At 56.3% G+C, this 20,040-nt stretch overlaps 1 protein-coding gene across 2 annotated transcripts in view; it reads right to left on the bottom strand.

Annotated features, from left to right (window-relative positions):
- Positions 1-868: 868 nt before the first annotated feature.
- Grk5 (G protein-coupled receptor kinase 5) overlaps positions 869-20,040 on the bottom strand; it is a 177,982-nt gene continuing 158,810 nt past the window's right edge. For both annotated transcript variants that reach the window (XM_048338136.1, XM_048338135.1), the window contains 10 exons: positions 18,921-18,984; positions 17,913-18,053; positions 14,653-14,843; positions 13,193-13,230; positions 11,656-11,745; positions 9,480-9,688; positions 6,653-6,790; positions 2,989-3,126; positions 2,443-2,574; positions 869-1,560 (listed from right to left, as the gene is read on the bottom strand). In XM_048338136.1, coding sequence (XP_048194093.1) covers positions 1,462-1,560; positions 2,443-2,574; positions 2,989-3,126; positions 6,653-6,790; positions 9,480-9,688; positions 11,656-11,745; positions 13,193-13,230; positions 14,653-14,843; positions 17,913-18,053; positions 18,921-18,984 — 1,240 coding nt within the window. In that variant the 3' untranslated portion in view covers positions 869-1,461. The remainder of the gene's footprint in view (positions 1,561-2,442; positions 2,575-2,988; positions 3,127-6,652; positions 6,791-9,479; positions 9,689-11,655; positions 11,746-13,192; positions 13,231-14,652; positions 14,844-17,912; positions 18,054-18,920; positions 18,985-20,040) is intronic.

The following is a 20,040-nucleotide window of genomic DNA, read 5'->3' on the forward strand; positions in this document are numbered from 1 at the left end:
AGATCCCCAAGTGGTACAATTGGGGAAGAGCCTGGACTCTGCAGCTGTGGGTGGCTAAGCCTGGTTCCGAGGCGGAATTGGACATAGGGGCGCAGCCAGCAGGCATCGGTGAGGTCTGCTGCTTACCCGGTTCTTGGGGTGGGGGTGAGGGCTGTCTGTTCCTCACTGATTGGGCCCTGCGAGAGTCTGGGAGGCCTTCAGAGGCCCCTGATCTGCAAAGCCAGATCATCTCCGGGGTGCTCATCGCCCCGAGACTTTTGAGATAACCTCGGAACTTCTCCCCTCCAGCTCTCCCGGAAGTGCTAGGAGTCCGCCTGGAGCTTTGTTGGCCAGGTCTCTCCTCAGGCATCCCATCTGCTGGAGACCGCCTTATCCAGGCCACCCGGCCAAGTGAGTCTGTGGGGACCCGTGGAGGTGTCGCCACTTCTGGAACCAGCCGAGCCCTGGTCAAGCCTCCCCCACCCTGCGCCGACGCCACGGCGGTCCCTCAGATGGCCTATGGACTCGCTTCCCCATGCTCCCACCGGCCTGAGTCGTGAGGTCAGGGACACGTGGGGTTCCATCGCTGATGGAGCACCACTGTGCTCCCTACAGAAAACGGAAGTCCCCGGACAGAGCACACGCATCTGGCTGTAGCAGTCAGGACCCGCTTGGAAAGACAGGCTGAGTCCCCTGGGCTGAAGATGGCCGGCCCTGGGCACGGGCCGCCTTCTGGCGGGGTTTGTCCTGGTAGGAAAGGCGAGCACGCGGGGGACTCCACAGTGCACAGGGTGGGGGGGGGGGGACCCCAGAGCATCACCCCTTCCAGGCCAACAGAAGTGAAACAGTATACACGAAAGGTTGGAGAGACGGACCAATCCTTTAACGGTCAAAGGTGAAACATTTTCTACATTTAATAGAAACACTTTCTCATTGGAGGCTCTGGAAGTCTGGAGTCACATCTTTTTTTTTTTTTTTTTTTGTTTCTGTTTTGTTTTTTTTTGGTAAATCCTCCCCCCGCCCCTCTAAAATGTCTTAAAACACATGGCTTTAACAGTGGCTGCACAGAAAATATACACCCTCAAAATCTGACTTTCATTTAAATACAAATATACAAAATGTAAACTGAGACAATAGAGAAATTTACAAAACTTTTCTTTAAAAATAATAAGGACAAAATCAGTTCTAGTCAGGATGCTATTAAAATGCGTGCAAGTTGTCGGGTCCCATTGGGTTTCTATTGCAATGTTCAACAAGCGCTAGGCCAATCCATCTGGCTTGGGGCCGCCTTAGAAAACAGACCTGAGTGGAAATTTCTTTGAGAAACCTTGAGGCTTCCCGAGGGTGGACGGTCTCCTTCCCCGCTTCCCGGGGGCTCCCCTGGCTGCCCAGCTAGAGCGGAAGTCCCACTGGCCATGAGTTCTGCTTCCAAGGAGAAGGGTTTGGTCTGGCTCCATGTGGCCTTCCGGGCCTGCGCTGAAACTAGCTGCTTCCCGTGGAGTTGGAACTGATGTGGTTTGAATTGATGTGGTGGTTATGGCTGGGCCTGGAATTGGGTGAACTCTTGGAATTGTTCTGATGCTGACAGAGAGAAAGAGAGAATGCAAGAGTTGGCTAAGTCAAACCTGGGGCTCACACATCCACAGGGCTCTGGAAGGCCGGGGGGCAGAGGGCCCCAGGCTGGTCCACCCCCTTGTCTTGCTTTGGGGACCTTTTGCATTTTCTCCTGCAGATCCGGGTCCCCCAGCCACTCTACTGGGTGGGAGGGGCCTCTCCTTCAGCACGTGCGTGGTGAAGGCTGCAGCCGCAGAGTAGAGTGCCTTGTGTAACTCATCTACCCCCTTGGTTTCCACGGGGAGACTCCAGGTTCTCGCACCCCGGGCCTCCCATTCAGTCCACACTCCACTAAACCTCCCTCCAGGGGCACGCATTGAGGGAACAGTCTTCTCTGAAGGGGCCATCAGTGGAGGGGGCCCATTAAAAACTGGGGCCCTGCCCCACGGGCTCTTTCCGGATCACCTTCCAACACCAGCTCGCCTCCGTCTGCACTGAGGCAAATGCCCATCTGCGTCACTCGAGTCTTTACAGGCCCACGTAGGGCAGACAGCGCTGCTCAACCAGGCTCTGCCCACCAGACGCGTCTGGCAACATCTGGAAATGCTTTTGGCCATCATACCCAGGGGAAGGAGAGGTCACTGCACCTAGGGCTGCGTGTCACCCTTCAGTCACAGAACGAGCCCCCTCAGGCTCTGTGGACACCCCTTGTTCCTGGGGTCCCCTCAGCCCTGGGGGTGAGGGGCTTTGGATGGGCTCGCTTGTCGCTCCCAGACGGGCAGCCCTGGGCTCCGGGCCCCCGAGGCAGGCAGCCTCCTGCAGCTCAGGTTTTGCTGTTCCCGATGGAAGTGGCCCGGGGGGTCCCAGAACTGAGGTTGGGGGTGGGGCTGGCCCGGCGGGGGCTCTCACCTGGCGCCGGAAGAGTCTGTGGAGCAGCCCTTTCTTGGGAGGTTCCGGAGGCTGGCTTCTGTTCAGATCCGGCGAGAGGGTACCGTTAGGTCCAAACACATTCAGCTCCTTAAAGCATTCTGTTTCTATCATCTGGAGAGGCCGAGCAGAAGCACACCGTCACCTGGGATGGAGGAGGCCCGCCCGGCCTCCCGGGGCCTCCTCCTCCCTGACCCACAGGGCCTCTGGGGCGTGTGTCGCTGGGGTGCAGAGCCACGCAGCTCCACCAAGAACAGAACCCGCTGGGTACAGCTCGTCCTCCTCCCCAAACCACCCCTCCATCCCTTCCCAGGCCATTCAGACGAGCTCTAGCTTCCCAACTCAACCCCCAGCTCCTCCGCCAGCTGCTCCAGCGACCTTTTCCTTCCCAGAGCACGTCCCCTGCCCTGCCAGCCCCCCCAGCCAGCTTCCCACCCCACCCTGCACCCTGCTGGGCCCTTGGGGCCACCGCTGCTGTACCCCCTCTTCTGGGCATCGCTCCGTCTCGGAGCGAAGCCTAGCACTCGCCTCATTTTGCCATGGGATGGACACGGAGCCCGTGGAGAACTTGGAGTAGAAGTCGTCGTCCGTGTGGTCGAGGTTGACGCCTTTCACGGTGGAGAACTGCTCGATGTCCAGCACGTCCTTACAGTACACGGCGCGGGGCTGCAAGGCAGAGGGCTCGGCTGCTCCAACCCTCCCCAGCCCGGCCGGGGGGCTCCATGGGGAGCAGAGGGGGTGTTCCCCTCAAGTTCCCCAAGCCTGAGCTATCCTCCAGGGTCCACTGAGGGGGCCCGGGGTGGCCCAGGTGGCAGGCTACCCGCCGCCACGCGGGGCGCTTCCTGACCCGGCCCCCAGCACCAGGCGGGCGGGCGTGGAGGGCGGTCTCTCTCTGGGGGGAGCCCCGCACTCCGCAGGTGTTTATGGCTATCCTGAGATTCCTGGCATCGGGAAGGTGACAAGGCTCCCAAGGCCACTGCTGTGGGAGGAGGGGCTGCCCCGGCCACGGGGGCGGGGGGGGGGCTTTAGCCCCCTCCTCCATGGAGAGAATGAGGCTGGAGGCCCAGCATTAGAGCAAGGGCGCACACGGAGCCGTCCTAAGCAGTGGGCCCTGGCATCAGCCTGGATGCTGCAGCTGACAAGCCCTGGCGAGAGTCCTGCAGGAGCCCTGGAAAGTCCCCTGGGCCCGAGGGGCCCCACCTCCCTCAGCTGCCAGTGGGTGGCTATGGCTCTCCCCCCCCCCAAGCTGGGTGGAGCCTGCTCCTGGGCGGGGCTCCCGGAGGTGAGCCCGTGGTGTGGAGATGAGGGCATGAGATTGGGTGCAGATGTCCTCCCCCAACCTGGTGACATGCCTGCCCCTGCCCAACCCTCTCAGCCTGGCCCAGGGGCTGGCACGGACAGCGGTGGATTTGAAGGGCGCGCAGCAGCCCGCTGGCTCCATGGGGGGGGGGGGCGGGGGGGGTGGTGGTGATCACCCAGGGGCCCCGGCCCATCTACTGTGGCGTTCTGCTCACAGCACGAGCGGCAGGCGTGAGGCTGCGCAGCCCCCTGTGGGGCAGAGCACTGGGCAGCAGTGAGCGTGGACTGCGGCAGGGGTGACCGTCAGGGGTGACTCCACTCCCCCCTGCCCAAGGCCGGGGTGCACACCGTCACGGTAAACGGCAGGTGGCTTCGGGACCAGCTGTATTCTCTTCCCAAGGCTAAGTGGACGCACGGAGCTCAGACTTAGCGTTTCAAGATGGCAATGGCAGGTCACTGCACCAAGTTAGGGCAGCGGCACCGAGCCAGGAAGTTGGTCCCGGGAGGCGACCACAAAATGTGTACCTTGGAAAATCTGTATGAGCCGGCACTGGCGGCTCACGCCTGTAACCTAGGTACTCGGGAGGCTGAGATCGAAGGATCCTGGGTGAAAGCCAGCCCGGACAGGAAAGTTCATGAGAGCCTATCTCCAACGAACGTCCCCAAAGTCACACACAGATCTGTGGCTCAAGTGCTAGCGTGCTAGCCTTGAGCGCGAGAGTTCCGGGACAGCGCCCAGGCCCTGAGTTCAATCCCCAGGGCTCATACACATCAAAGCACATAACACAAAATCCGTACGGGCACAGAAGTGTATCTAGCATGCCCAAACCTCGCATTTCATGGCCGTTATTACCTTGGAACTGTTTCCTTTTGGAATACATATATTTGGGTTTTGGAAAGAGTCAAATGAAATGAAAGCGCCCAAGCCGGTGATAGCAGGGGTGAGTTCTGCTGTCTAAAGATGGTGTGGGGTGAACCACGACTGGCTGGCGGGGCAGGAACAGGAGGGAGACACTGGCGCGGGAGCCAGAGCCACCCCAGCCCCCAGGGGCCTCACACTCCAGGATCTGCACCCTCTGCTCACTCCCCACGCTGCGGGCACAAGCCTGGGCCCAGGCTACGGGATGGTGGGCACAGGGTTCGGTGCACTCGGGGCAAGATGGACACTGACCCCACGGGCGATATTCTGCAGCCACACCCGGGGTGACCAACTGACTGCCCAGGACCCAGGACTTCCGGTGCTGCAGCCAAGACGGTCCCAGGCAAAGCTGGATGGCTGATGACCCTGATGATCAGAGACGCCCCCATCCACGGGCTACCTCCACACCCCGGCCCCGCCCCTGCCACGCAGAAGCCTCCAGTGCCATCTTCCCCAGGCCTCCCATTCTTCCCTCCCGTGCCTTCTACCCCCACTTGGATTTAAGGGGTGACATATTTCGTTCTCTTCAGCCGTTAAGTTCCAGACAGAAACAACCATGAGGTTTTCACCGCAGGTCCCCTGGGGCCTGGATTCATGCCAGGAGGTTGAGAAATGTGTCCCCTGTCATGAGTGACCTCATCGCATCACCGTAATGACCGAGGCCCAGGAGATGCTTCTGGACCGATGCCCCTCCCCCAGCCCGAGTGCCCGCCTCACCTACAATCAGGAAGCAGTGACGTAGAGACACAAAGACGGCGTGGTGGCCTTCCCATGTCCCTCAACATGTGTCCCTCAACCCAGGCTGTGCATCAACATCACCTGGGAGGCTTCAGAATCCCCATGCCCAGGCCTGGCCCTGCACCCAAGGGTGCAGGTGTTTTTCATGCTCCCTAGGTGATTCCAAGTGGGCAACCAGGCGGGGAGGGGGTGGGGGGGCCAGTGCTGCTCTGCGCTACCTGCTGAAGCTGCTCTGGGGTTAGGAATCAGTGCCCCGAGACTTTCACTTTGTGGTGTCAGGGCTCCCTTCTTCCCCCAGGAAGCGTCTGCAGTGCTGTGATGGCACATGGCTCTTGCTGGCCAACTGCTGTGGTGTAAATATCCCCGCCCGGGAATACCGCAAGCTACCATGCAGGACAGGCCAAGTATGGAGTTGGGGTGAAATTATTTGACATTTTTTTTTTGGTCTATTATTTTTTGGTGCTGGGGATCGAACCCAGGACATTGTACTTGCTAGGCAAGCGCTTTCCCATTGAGCGACATCCAGCCCATGAGATGACATTTCATCTCTCATGAGATGCTATTTCAGGCATTTGGCGTGCTCTCCTGCTCCCCGATGATCCAGTGGCCTCTACAGACCCGGGTTCAAGCTCCCATACAAGCCCATACAGGGGGCGTTGAAGGGGCAGGGGCAAGAAGTAGCTGCAGGCTCCTTGATTCTACGGAGCCCAGGCTTTCAGGCCCACTGCATCTTAACCAGATTCCTGGCTCCCACCCTGACTTAAGAGACTTTAGAGGACCCTGGGACTTCCTATGATTGGAGCTGCCTGTGACTGACTCAGACCCTAGCACACACAGTAGGTGCCCAATGCATGCTGGTTAACCTGAGCTACACATTGTGGCTCTCAGTGCTCAGGAAAGCCCTCCCCATTCAGTTGTCATTTCATCCTTCAAGTCCCTGGCAGGCTGGGGGCCTAGGGACCATCGCCTCAGTTGCCAGGGGAAGGAACTGAAGTACAGGATGGATTTGTCCAGGGCCTGGGATCCTGGGTGAACACCTACATCTCTAGATAGCCATTGCGGGGCTCCCTATGCATACCCCATCTCCACTGCCAGAGGGAAGAGGCAGTGGGTGTTCTGGTCCCCCGGAGGGCAGCAGCAAGCCTCCCCCCCCCACCCCCGCACAGCCAGCTGAGAGGCATGGTCAGGGCCATAGGCCTGCTGGGAAGGTGGGGAGGGCGGGGGGAGGCTACTCACGTCTGGAACAAAGGGGGGATCCAACATCCCAGCCTCCAGGCGCTTGAAGTTCATGTTCCTGAAGAAGGCGTGCCTCTTGACCTCGCCAGCCCCCTCCTCCTGGCAGCCCAGCCTCTGCTTTGCATCTTTGGTGAGCAGCTGTGACGAGAGAGCCCCATGGAGCCATGCAGAGGAGCTCAGGAACACTGTGGACGCCGTCCTGTGTCCCCGGGCCTCCCTGGATGCCTCCTCTAGCCTCACTGTGTCACCTGGGGGTCCAGGGACGTACCCAAAGAACCAAAGGTGGCAGCAGGGCAAGCAGGTCATATTCTTGCCGAGTGCAGTGTCACCTTGTGGTCCGCTCCGGTGAGCGCGCACACCTTGGCCTCTCAACTCTTCATAAGGAATTGGGTTCTAGTCCTGCTATTCCAAGAAATATCAGTGAGGCAGGGCTTGCTCTCCGCGCAGCCGCTGGACCTGCTACTGTGGGCAGGCAGGTGGCACTGACAGGTGTGCTAGAGGCGAAGATTAAGCTAGGCAGTACATGTTGCTTATCAGCTTCTGCCAGGCAGGAGGAGTGTTAACCAGGCCCAGGGCTTCTGCTTTTCTCAAGGGATGCCAGAAAAATTAGGGTTTTATGTAAACTTTCTTCATTTTAAAACCTTGAGAATTAACTCACCATCCACCTCCTTCTGAAATGCTGGAGAAGGACCAACAAAACACCCATCTACCCGTGCCCACTCTGCAACTGTGACATTAGGTGTGCATTGCAGGGAGAAAAGGCGCGGGCTGGGGGAGGGGCGACAGGCACAGAGGACTCCCCGGGGGAGGAGGACAGCTGGAGGGCCGGAGGTGGAGGCTGACGTCCGGGCCTTGGGATGGGCCCAGCGGCAGGGCCAGTGAGATGCAGGAACTTGTGGAGCTCAGCGAGCAGGGCTCTAGGGCTGCCAAGGCAGAACAGAGGCACACCTGGAACCCGAGGCTGGCTCCCTTGCTGTCTCGGTTGTGTCCTTGTTAGCAGGCAGGTCTGGAGAGCTGCCAGCACCAGGAATAGCCCCAACGGCCCTGGCCACCGGCTTCCCTGCAGGCCAGGCCCTGTGGCAGTTTGTGCCAGTGCCTACAGGCAGGCTTGGCGGCCCGACCTGAGAGCCAACAGGTAAGAAGGCACCAAGCCAGAACTCCCAAAGACCCTGGGGTCATTTGTAAGAGATGACAGAGCAAGGCCTGAGGCCTCTGTCAGTGTTTTCAGGGTACAAAGACCACAGTCCAATGATCTGACTGCACCTGCAGGCCCAGTTCACGAGAGCAGCAGGCTTGGCCCCTCCCTTCCCCTCAGTGGCCACAAGGGGGCAGCAAAGGGACAGCACTTGGGTCGCAGCGGGGAGAATCCCAGCCCAAAGGGTGGGGCTGAGGGGCATGCTTGAGGTACAGGGGTGAGGGAGGGTCCTTTCTTCCTCCTTATCCTCTCAGCACTGCTTATGCTTCTCTTCAGGTCTCTCGAGACCTGCTTCTCAGAATTCCTGACCCCAACATGGGGCACTCAGAGATACCATGGCCGCGGCTGTTGGGGGCCCTCATCTCCGGCCTTGTGCACCTGGTCACGCTGCACGGGTAGTGCGCCCTGCCTAACCGTCCCCACACCCACGTCTCCACTTCCCCAGCGTCTGCTGCCCGGCCTGTCTCATCTCCACCTCCACTTACTACCGGGACCTCCGGGGGCCACCAGGCTCTTACACGGTTCCTTCTTCGGCGCCTCCCTCTCCCGTGTCACTGACAGACCTACCACTCCTCTTCCGTTGGAGAGATCCGGAGCCAAATCCTCCTCCCACAGCCCTGCGATGCGGGGGTGAGGCTGGAAAGAGGAAGTGGCCGAGCACAGGGTGGGGGTGACTGGGCCGGGACCTCCTGCCCACGGGGATCTAAGCGCCACCCGAGTGCAGCCCGGGATTCCCAGAGGCAGAAGCTTAGCTGCTTTCCATCCGCTCCTGGGGCTAAGTTCCAGCCGGGGCTCCTGAGTCCCAGTGCCCACGCTGCCCTGGGGCTGCCGTGGACTGAGAGGCCGCTGTCACAGCCGCGCCCGCCCATTTCCAGGTGCAGGAGACTCGTGGGGAGGCAGTGGTGGGCGCACGGGTATGCAGGGCTGGCTGCTCAGACCTTGCCTGTGCCCCGTGGCAGCACCAGGACTTGGGAGCCCAAGGGCCAGGCGGGAGCAGGAAGCACAAAGCCAAAGGAGGGGTCCAACGGTCAGCCCTGGAGTGGGGCCCTGGCTGACAGAAGTAATGCAGCCCGGGGGGGGGGGGGCTCGGGGGCCGGAGGGCTGTACCACTCCGTCCTCTCTCTGGCTGCCCAGTACCTGGCCCTGCCCACCTGCGGCTCTCACACGTGTTCTGGCCTCGGGTGGAACAGAGCTCACTGTCCCTAACACTGTCGTGCAGAGCCAGCCCTGGTGTGAACAGCATGCATGCAGCAGACGGAAAACTGTTGTTTTGTTCAAAGACATTACCACCGGCACCTCCCCCCACCCCGGGTCTGGTGTCTGGAGGTCCAGAGCTGGGGGGAGCAGGAAGCCCAAAGTACAGGGCAGGGGCTGGTTTGCCTCTTGGTCCTTCTATATCGGTGCACCGGCCAGGCCACACGCTCTGCCCCGTGTGGATCTCTACAGGAAGCTGAATGTGATGTGAGGTTGCCTCGCTGTTCACGTGGCCCTCCGTTCAGGGGACGCCCGGCTCAAGGCCCCTCCAGAGGCCTCTGCTGACCCCCACGCCTCGCACGCCCTGCCCTTGCCCCTTCAGCCCTTGGGGCACCCTGGGGACAGGCTGGGGCCCGCAGCTGGCTCCCAGGAGCTCACCATCTTGCAGATGGACTTGGCCTCCTCGGAGAACTTGTGTGAGTACGCCTCCTCGGTCTCCAGGACCCGGCGGTCCACCTCTTCCCGCTTCACCTTCTCCTTGCGGCCGCGGAACGGCGACTGGCCCTCGATCATCTCGTAGATGAGGCAGCCCAGGCCCCAGTAGTCAGGGCTCAGGCCGTAGCGCTGGTTGTTCAGGACCTCTGGAGCTGGGGGTAGGAGGAGGGGCAAGGAGGGTGAGAAGCAAGGTGGCGGGCCAGTTCCTCATCCCAACTGGCTTGAGGTTTCTCAAACCCAAGGGTGATGGTGTTGTTCAAGGACAGGCTGGAATTGCACCCCTCGGGACAAAGCCCGCCTCCAAATGCTACCTACTAGTTACTATAAACTCCATCGCCTCTGGGCCACGGGCTGTGACCAGGCCTCTCTGAGGCCTTCCAGAAGGGCACTATAGGCTGACTCCAGGGGATGGCACTGTCCTGTCCCCCTGATCTCTCCCCAATGACAGCACATGCTTCTCTCTTCACTTCTGAGTCCCCCAGTGACTCCTGACACTCCACCTAGCATATGGCACTCAGTGAATACAGTTGTACCCAAGCAACTGAAGAGTTCTGGGACTCTAGGCATTCACACACTGTGAGAGGATGGCTGGTGTGGGGAGCACCAAGGTGCAATGCCTGTGTGGCTCTGAATATACAAAATAATATTTACTGACATGAACTCCAGGAAATAGAAACAAAAATTATTTTTTTTTTTGCCAGTCCTGGGGCTTGAACTCAGGGCCTGAGCACCGTCCCTGGCTTCTTTTTGCTCAAAGCTGCCAGGCTACCACTTGAGTCACAGCGCCACTGCTGGCTTTTTCTGTCTATGTGGTGCTGAGGAATCGAACGCAGGGCTTCATGCGTGCTAGGCAAGCACTCTACCACTAAGCCACATCCCCAGCTCAAGAGTTGTTTTCTTTGCTGCTGATTTTTAATTTCTTTTTGTCTTGGTTTTTTAAAAATCTGTATTTGGGAGGGTGAGGGGGGCATGGAAATAGAGGGACAAAGGGTGAACAAATTCAGCAGAGGTACTCACTGGACACTATGTTGAAAATGAACTATATAATTTGTGGGTGGGATAGGAGGGAAAAACTAGGAGAGAGAAGGAAGGGGCAATACTGTCCAAAAAGAAATGTATTCTCTACCCGACTTACATAACAGTTACCTCTCACTGTATGTCATGTTTATAATAACTTAAAAGAAGAATTCTATTAGCTGGGTGTGGTGTGGTAGTTCATACTTGTAACCCCAGCTAGTCATGAGTAGAGATTGTGGAGAAATGAAGTCTGGGGCCAGCCTGAGCAAAAAGCTCAGGCTTAACCAATAAAGGGGAGCACATGGTACGCACCTGTCATCACAGCTACATGAAAGGTATAAACAGGAGGATCACAGTCCAGGCTGGTCCAGAAAAAATGAAAGACTGAATTCTGAGAAATAACTAAAGCAGAAGAGGGCTAGAAGCATGGCTCAAGTGGTAGAGCTTTTGTGGGCAGAAACGGCATCCTGGTCTCTCTCAGGGCTACTTGGCAGGAGGCTTAAGCCAGGTGCACAAGACCTTGGGTTCAAATATCAGAACTATCAAAAAAGAAAACTTCTATCAAATTTATCTGGACTTCAAATGAACTCTCCTATGTCCTCTGGTCAGGATGACAGAGGCAAATGCACGTATGCATGTATCAGTGTGCACGTGACGGAGGCAGGGCAGACAGAATGTGCAGCACTGTGTGCAAAAGAAGAGATCCATCCATCATCTAGGTATAGGTCCATCAAGTGAACACACACACACCACCACCACCACTGCCGCCGCCCTTCCCCGCAGCCCTGGAGGGCTGCTGGTCTTGGAGGGGGAGGCTGCGGGAGGCCAGGCTGGCTTCTCTTTGGCATCATGGTTGGTGACAGCAAGCTCCTCTCATTGTTGAACCCTTCCCAGTGGGAAGGGAGAGACCCCCACCCTGCTTCAGAGCGCCAACCTCTGCAGTGGCTTGCCTTGAGACATGGGGTGCGGGGGTGAGTGGCAGAGAGCTCAGCGAGTCAGGTCACACCATGGGTCCCAGTGTGGGTCCCCCCACTTGGCTTAAGCTCCCCCCTCCCAGCCCTGAGACTGAGAGGCAGACTTGGGGGCTCAGGTTCACACTCACCCATGTAACCAACGGTGCCCACCCGGCCTCGAATCAGGTCTCCCTCGGGGATCTTCACGGCCAGCCCCAGGTCTGAGATCCTGATGTGGCCTGTGGGGGGACAGCAGGGTCAGCAGGGCCCTGGGAACGGCCTGACCAGCGCCACGCATTGGCAGGACTTGTGAGCTTTGAACATTTCCTTCTGCCCAACGAAGCAGGACTGCAGCCGTCCTCCCAGGCGACCCCAGGAGAGCCAGGTCCACAGTGCGGGCAAGCCGTACGTCTGAGGAGTAAACACGGGGATGCCAACGCACGCCGGGCTCCGGCTGGCCACTGGCTGACTGCCTCATGACACCTCATGAAACGCTCTAATGAGCTTCCTGGAAGGCTGAGGTCACCGAGTTTAAAATGTCCTGGCCCGACTCTGGGACTGCTTCACGGGAAAAATATGAGATTCTCCTGACATTTCGCAACAATTTGCTTCAGGGGAAAAACTGTAAAGCAATTTGGGAAGCCACTCCCTGCTCGGCCTCAATGGGCTTTGGAGGCGGTTTGTTTTTTCCCTTGGAGAAACGGAAAGGGCCTGTGTCTACCCTGGCTTGTCTTGTGTGAAGACAGAGTCCGAGCCAGAGTCTAGGGCCGACCCTGAAGGCCCAGGAAGCCCTGTGCTAAGAGCGCACTTCCGCCTGCGCCTCTCCCACCAGACAGGGTCAGGGTTCCATCTCGCCCCAGGAGCAAACCGGCTCCCCTTTGCTTCCTTGCCTGTGGCCACCAGGACCCCTGCGGCCTAGACCAGGCGGGAGTGGCGTAGACTCTCCCAGCTGTGTGGTAACTGGTAGTCAGGAAAGGAGAGTGCCCCAGGACCCTGGTACAGACTCAGTGCTGAGACTGCAGTGTGGTCTGGGCCCTCCAGAGAGGGTGACAGGGCCTCGCACCCTGTACCTCCATGCCCTGCCCCCCTGCAAACCTCTCCCTAGGCCACTGAGGCCTGCCCCCCTTTGCCTCTCCCTCTGTTGAGGCCTGTGGTTTCTGGTCTCTGCTCCTTATCACTGTCATGTCATCTGCAAGATGGGCGCCTGCAAGCAACCCTCGTCCATCCCCCTTCGCAGACAGGAAGGGGTCTGGTCAGGGGGAAGGCGTGAAACCTGTTTAACAGGGGAAGGCTAAAGGCGGGGAGGACCCTGAGCTTGCTCTTCCAAGAGGAGATAATGATGGTAACCCACACATAACGGCAACCAGGGTCACAGCTGGCTGGGGTCAACAGCTAAACTTTCCCTCAGACGGCTCTTGCAGGCAGGGTGACAACATGATGTCCATGTCAGGCCAGGGGAGTGGCACGGATGCTCGGTGTCTCTGAAACACCACACTCCTGACTCAAGGCTGCACCTAACCGTCTCTCCCGCGGATCTACGCAGCATTTACACCAAGTAGCAGCTTCCTCCATGCCAGCATCTCCCCCGGGGCCATGACAGAGGAGCGGAGCGGGCTTCTGCCCCCTCCCCCACGGGCCCATTCCGCTAGAGCCCCGCCAGCCTTGACAAGCTGCTCTCCGACTTACCGTAATCATCCAACAAGATGTTTTCAGGTTTCAGGTCTCTGCAAGAGAAGGACAGTAGGGATCTGAGTGCGGCCTCTCAGGGGCGAGCAGGCCGCCATGCGGGAAATCTTCCCCACCTCCGGGCTCAGGCCGGCTGGCTTCCCTGGGTCCAGATCACCTTGAGCTCATTCCAAATGCATGCTGCTGTTTCATACAGGCATCCTCCAGGCCCAGAGTGGGGCTGGGGAGGCTGAGGGAGGGGGTGGGCTGGTGGGGTGACAGACCCCAGGGCTGAAGGCAGAGCAAGTTGGGGGAAGGAAGGAAGCGATGCCATTGAGCTCAGGGCACCCGCGGTACGATCAGGAAGCGAGAGCTGCAGGGAGAGAATGGGCCATAGGAAAAAGATGCCCTGCACAGGGACGCCAGGAGGCGGGCACCGCCCCTATCCTGCTACTCCGCAGGCAGGTGAGGCCACGGCATCCTATCCCGTCCCTTCTCTTTGTAGATAGGACCTCACTCATAATAAGGGGGACCTCTGCCTTCACAGGAAGGGCGCAGGCTAGTGGAAGGTCTTCTCTGTGGGTCCAAGACCAATCCAGAATATATGTGTGGGGGAGGGGGGGGCAAGTGCGCCACTCAGTTATGCCAAGAGGCAAACAATACAGCATCTGGATGGCGGCTCCAGTTCCCAACACATTTACTTAATGGATGGCAGCTGTCCTCGTGGGGCGTGGTTCACGCACGCGTCCTGTGCAGTCTCCCACAGTGATGACTGGTGTTTGTGTATACTCATTTATTAAGACCACTTTTGTGCTGTTGTTATTTGCATGGCCTTCTTTTGATGTGGAAACAATTCCAAATAAGGGCAAGAGCCACGAGCTCAATACTAATCAACCAGCAGCCATGGGGTTGGAAGGCAAGCTCACACGAGGCCCCAGGCTTGCACCAAACTCAGGAGAGGCCAAGGCAGGTAGTCAGGGTGGGGCAGAGGCACCTCGGTTCCCAGCTCTCTAGACAAGGGAGCTGGGTGACACCCCCAAGGGCTCTCTTTCTCTTTTTGTAAGCAAAAGGCACTCAAGTGGATTCTTCTTTTAGGGAAGAATATTCTCTTTTCTCATGAATGAAAATAAAGCAAAAGTGAGGGGGAGCCTGAGAGAAGGACATGCCAAGACCTTTCTTTCTGGTTCCTAACGCCCTCTTGGGCTCCCAAGATAAGCTCTGCCCAGCACTCCTGTCTGCATGAGCTTCGATTGCTCCAGGGGTCCATGGGACTGGGTTGTTCCACAGTGTCAGGAGAGTGGATTGCTTGACATCATCCTTGCCTTTCAAGAGCCTCTTCACATGGATGATGATGGAAATCACTCTGGCACAGCAGTTGGATTCCACGGTGTTTGGCAAGTGTGATATAACTGCTCAGCTAGAGGGATGCAGGGCCAGCTCATCCCTCCCACCCCCCCACGGACTCCAAGAGCGCTGTTTACCTGTACACAGTGTTCTCCCGGTGCAGGTCTTCTAAGCCACAGAGGATCTCAGCGGCGTAAAACAAGGCTCGCTCCTCCTCAAAGCCGGGGTTGCCCATGTTGTAGATGTGGAACTTCAGGTCACCCCCATTCATGATGGTCAGGACGAGGCACAGTGCATCCTTGGTCTCATAGGCATAGGCCAGGTTGACCTAGGCACATAAGGGCGGCACCATGGTGAAATGAGGACAACCACCTCCCCTCCTGCTCCCCTCCGCAGGACCCTTGAGACTGGAGCCAGAGGACAGAGAGGGGACACAGCAGCTCTACTCTGCTCCCCAGAGCCCAGGCAGCATCTCAGGGACCCTGAGGTGAAGGACTCACACCCAGCTCCTTCTAACAAGTCACTTAGGGTGAGGGCAAAGTGGGCAGGGGCAGGCAGTACTCTGATCTTCCCATCGTCCTACTACGTGCTATCTGCTTTCAAAGCAAACATGTGGGGATCAGCTGGTTACTTCTGGATGTTGCCTCATTTGTTTCTTGGTCACAAAGGCAAGATGTGGCTGCCCTTTGGGCTGTGGACTCATTAGCTCAAGATGCATGGGCTGGGAGGTAACCAATTGGGCTTTGGCAGAGTGGTTCATGGTCTGGCCAAGATTTTCATTAGCATACAGGACATAAAGGGGTCCACAACGGAAGTGGACAACTGGCCACTTACTAGGGGATCCAAGACACTTGAAGCAGCTTGCGAGCCGCTCAGTGGAATGACACTTGAAGCTATGCTACGGAGTTATCAGGAGAGACAGGCGGTACTGGGCGGAGGTAAATCCCACTGAGAGTTGTTCCTTCTCCATTTTTTTTTTTTTTTTTTTTTTTTTTGCCAGTCCTGGGGCTTGGACTCAGGGCCTGAGCACTGTCCCTGGCTTCTTTTTGCTCAAGGCTAGCACTCTGCCACTTGAGCCACAGCGCCACTTCTGGCTATTTTCTGTATATATGGTGCTAGGGAATCGAACCCAGGGCCTCATGTATATGAGGCAGGCACTCTTGCCACTAGGCCATATCCCCAGCCCCCTTCTCCATTTTAAGGAGATTACACAAATGAAATCTGGCCACCACCAACTGGAGACAGGCTGAACACTAAACTTGAGTGGAAACATTAGGGACAGCAGTGGCTATTTCTGAGGAAAGGAGACAAAATGACAGTTGAGGTTGAGCGAGCTTACGAGGACTGTGTTTCTTCTGCTATCCATTCTCTTCTTGCCACATCTACCCAGGTCATCTCAAAGGAGGATTCCAGGAGGACACTTCCATTGGATGGGTGTCCTCTTAAGGTGCTTGTGTTAAGGGACAGGTCCTCAGGGTGGTGCTATTGAGAGGTGGTGGGACCTTTAGAAGAGGGACCTAGTGGGAGGCCCTCGACCCATAACTGTATTTGCGTTGCTTCATATTCCCACAATGATGTGGCGCCTCTGCCAGAGACCCAAACCATGCACCCACCTAATCTTGGAGTGGAACTTTCAGAACCATGAGCTAAAATAAACCTTTTCTGTTCATGAGTTAAGTGCCTTGGGCATTTCCTTAGAGTAACGAAAAGCTTACTGATATGTCACTGTAAGAACTCCTCCCAGGGGCAGTGGATGGGGCAGGGTGAAAGAAGGTTCAGACACCAATGGCGTGAAGATGTGGCAGTTCAGGTTTAACAAGCATATGATAGTTCTCCCTGAGAAGGACCCACCAGCACTTCCTGTCACGGATTAGGGCTCTATGAGCAGTAAAGAGGCATTAGCTAAAACCAACTGGTGTTAGCATCGTCCACCTACTCCCGAGTGGCAGCAATGCCCCTCTCCTGGATAAGGCTGGCATCTGGGACAGCCTGGAATGAGACCCAGAAACCTCAACATCCCTCTCCTTTGAGCATTGTTTCATAAAACCATCCTCCAGGAAGTGATGAAAGCAGTCTCCTCTCACATAGCTGTAGGAGTTTAACTGGGGCAAGCTTGATGGATAGCTGTCAGATGAAATATGCTCACACCCTTTGCTACAACAGTTCCTCTACTACAAATATATCCTCAGAATGCATTCACAGAAACATACCAAGGAAATGTCTAAAGTGTATATCACAACATGGCTTGCATGGCTTTAAAATGAGATGCAATTTCCATCCACAGGGATTGGCTATACAAATCATGACTCACCTCTTCAGAGCAATGATACATATCTTTCAAAAATGGGGCACAAGGGCTGAGGTGTGGCTCAAGTGGTAAGAGTACCTGCTTGGCAAGCATAAGGCTCTGAGTTAAATCCCTAGTACTGCTAAAACAAAACCAATAAGTCAAAGAGTTCTGGAATAATTTTAGGCTGGAAGCAGAGCTGAGGCTCAAGTAGTAGAGCACTAACCTTGTGCAAAAGAGGCTCAGGGACAATGTCCAGGTCCTGGATTCAAGCACCAGGACTGGCACACACAGAGAAAAAGGCTAAGTCTGGACGGAGAAAAGATCTATAATTTGAGGGGAAAAATCATGTAGTATATATAATATGTATAGGAAAATCCTGTTGCCTAAAAATAATAAAGCCTGTACATGAATAAAAATGTGTAGATGATTACTGAAAGAAGGAGGCATTACTTTTTATGGCATACTCTTCTGTGCTTCTTAAATTTTACCTTGTGCATGTAGTTTTTGTAGTAACATGGGACAGAGACACTTAGAAATGAACAAATACCCTCCTTCATACTTCCCAGTCTTCTTTGTAGCTAGCTTGTTCCTTGAGGTTCCTAGTTGTGGCCAATGGATATGTGTGGAAACATAGAATGTCAGTCTAGCACAGGCAGTGCAAATTCCCCGCCTGTGGAGACCTCCAACAGTCTCGCTTCTGCCTCTGGTTGTAGTAAATGTTAGACAGAAGAGGGTGTTCCAATCTGACTGGATTTGATGTGTTCCACCGGGTTGGTCTCCATCAAGATGGAAGTGGCCTAGCAGGTCTATGGAGACTAGAGCTCCGTGGCTGCTAAGGTGAACCAGTGTTGTTCACTGAGGGCTTTACAAGGTGGTTCTGGAGAGCGGATATTTAAGGCTCACACATGACAAGGGGCCAGGCAGTAGTCGACTCCAGTGCCATGACAAAGTCTACTCAACCAGAGTGGACCTGGGGCTGCCACATGACCGGGGAAGGTCTGGCTGCCTTTCTGACACTGGCTCCTCACCGGTATTGCACTTCCTTAGGGAAGTGCCACATTACAGTCACCAGAAGGCTGGGCCTGTCACCAGGCCCCAGAAACTCACCACAAACTGACTGTTGACCTTCTCGAGAATCTGCTTCTCATTGAGTGCCATGGATTCCCCTTTCCGCTTCTTGATCCTCTTCTTCTCCAAGCGCTTGCAGGCATACATTTTACCTGTGGCCCGCACCTGGCAGGCACAGACCTGATGTATAAGAAAGATACAAGGTCAAGGCTACAGTGTTGGCCTGCCCCAAGGCCCATCAAGTTCCTCTAGGATGTCAGGTCTCTGGGGACGGAACTGATATGGCCAGAGCCACATCTGCCCTGGTCAGACATGGTTAGACTTGCACAGGCTTGGTCTGTGGGTGCTACGGAATCCACACCGCCTTCCATGTACCCACAGCTGCCCTGGGCCCTTATGGGCTAGCTACAGTGCCACCTTGCTGACCCTCCTTCTGGCCTCAAAGGTACAGAATCAACCACTCATACAAGGCTAGATGACTGGAGGTGGCTTCACGTGCTATCTCCCTCTCGGGGCAAGTGAATTTGCTCCCTCAATAAGACAGAAGAGGTTTGCTTTTAGGGGTGGCAATGAAGTGCGAACTGCAAGAACCTGAGCTGTTTTATAATTCAGGGGAATGCGATCAGGGCATTTGGGCCTTGTTCTGTCCTTACTGGCCCTGTGATCTTGGCTGGATTACTTCACCCTTCAGATCCCCCATTTTTCCCATTTCCAAAATGGAAGCAACAAGGCCAACCCCATGAGTCAAGAGGTCAGTGTTCAATGAGATCTCTCTTTCCATGTAGCACGAAATGCTAACAGCATCACCAGACCCCTAAGTGAGTCACTCAGCCCCCTCGTGCCCACACTCTCCTTCCTCCAGCCTAACCCAGCAGCCCACCTCTTCCCTGCTTCACACACACCTCAGTATCCCAAGTCCTGCCCCTCACATTCCTGTGCTGCAACTAGGGAGCCTGCACCGAACTAGGGGCGCCCTTGGGTGCCAGGCTTGGGAGACACTCAGGAGGGACAGAAGGGAGCAGAGCCGGGAACTTTCAGTCCACTCACCTCTCCAAAGCCCCCTTTTCCAAGTACTCGATACTGCCGGAATGTGTTTTTGGTCACCGGTTGCCTGGGAAAAAAGCAAGAATCCAACATTGGCCTCTTGGAACTAAGATTCAGGATGCAGAAGAAACAGAGGAAGGTGCCACTGAAGGCTGCTGTGGACACAATTACAGACAGACCTTCCAGGACTGTCTCTAAGCATGCGACTCTCAGGTCATCAGCCCACAGGAGCTGAGCTGCCCTGGAGGGCTGGGCAGTGGGCTTAGAAGAAGGAATCCAGAATGTTCGCCCTTTTGCAGCTGCCCTGCTCCAACTGGAGGAAGCTGTGCCCTTGTGCAGGGAGAGGGGTGGGTGTCCACTGCAGAGACCAGAGCGGGCTGTACACCTGCAGGGCCTGCCCAGCAAGGGTTTTGTACTTCTTGTTCTGTGTTCTTATGGCCCAGAGCAGACTTTGCCTTGCTAGGGACAAAGAATGCCAGTGGCAGGTCCGATCCAGGTAGACTTTAGTCATCAGTTTCCAACCTTCCCACCAAAGAAGACCTCTTTATTTCCCCCAGAATGCCAGAAGACTTTGAATGTCCAAAGTAGCATTTATGAAGTAATTATCATGTTGCGTCTCCCGACTACCCATTTTAATTAGCCAAGACCATTTATTATGTCTAATCAGACAGGGCTTCTGATCATGAGGCAGGGACAAGACTTCTGGGAGTCAACAAATAATCAGTTGTTTAAGACTACCACGGACTCCACAGTACTTGCTTTTGATCTCTGGTCTGGTTGGCTATGAATGGTCAGCTTAATATAATAAAATTAACTCTGGGAGCCCCATGATTATGTTTAAGCACTCTATCACCTCACAGGAATGGAAGAGACCAAATTGGGTCCAAACTGGGTCATCTTGGAAAGGGCCAGTAGGCCTGTGGTCACCCAGGACACAGGGACACAAGTCTCCTCCTGGAGATCCTTCTGGCTGCTGGGGCCTGAGGGGCCTGGGGCTCTCACTGGAAATCACATCACCAGCCCCACAGCGGCTGGCCCCGGGACAGGGCCCTGCAGGCACTCGTGCCTTCAGTTCACATGCTGTGCTGGTGTTGTTACAGGTAGGAAGTGGCCCGATCCCTGG

Source organism: Perognathus longimembris, chromosome 2 (assembly GCF_023159225.1).
Source record: "Perognathus longimembris pacificus isolate PPM17 chromosome 2, ASM2315922v1, whole genome shotgun sequence".
In the NCBI taxonomy this organism is placed as follows: Eukaryota; Metazoa; Chordata; class Mammalia; order Rodentia; family Heteromyidae; genus Perognathus; species Perognathus longimembris.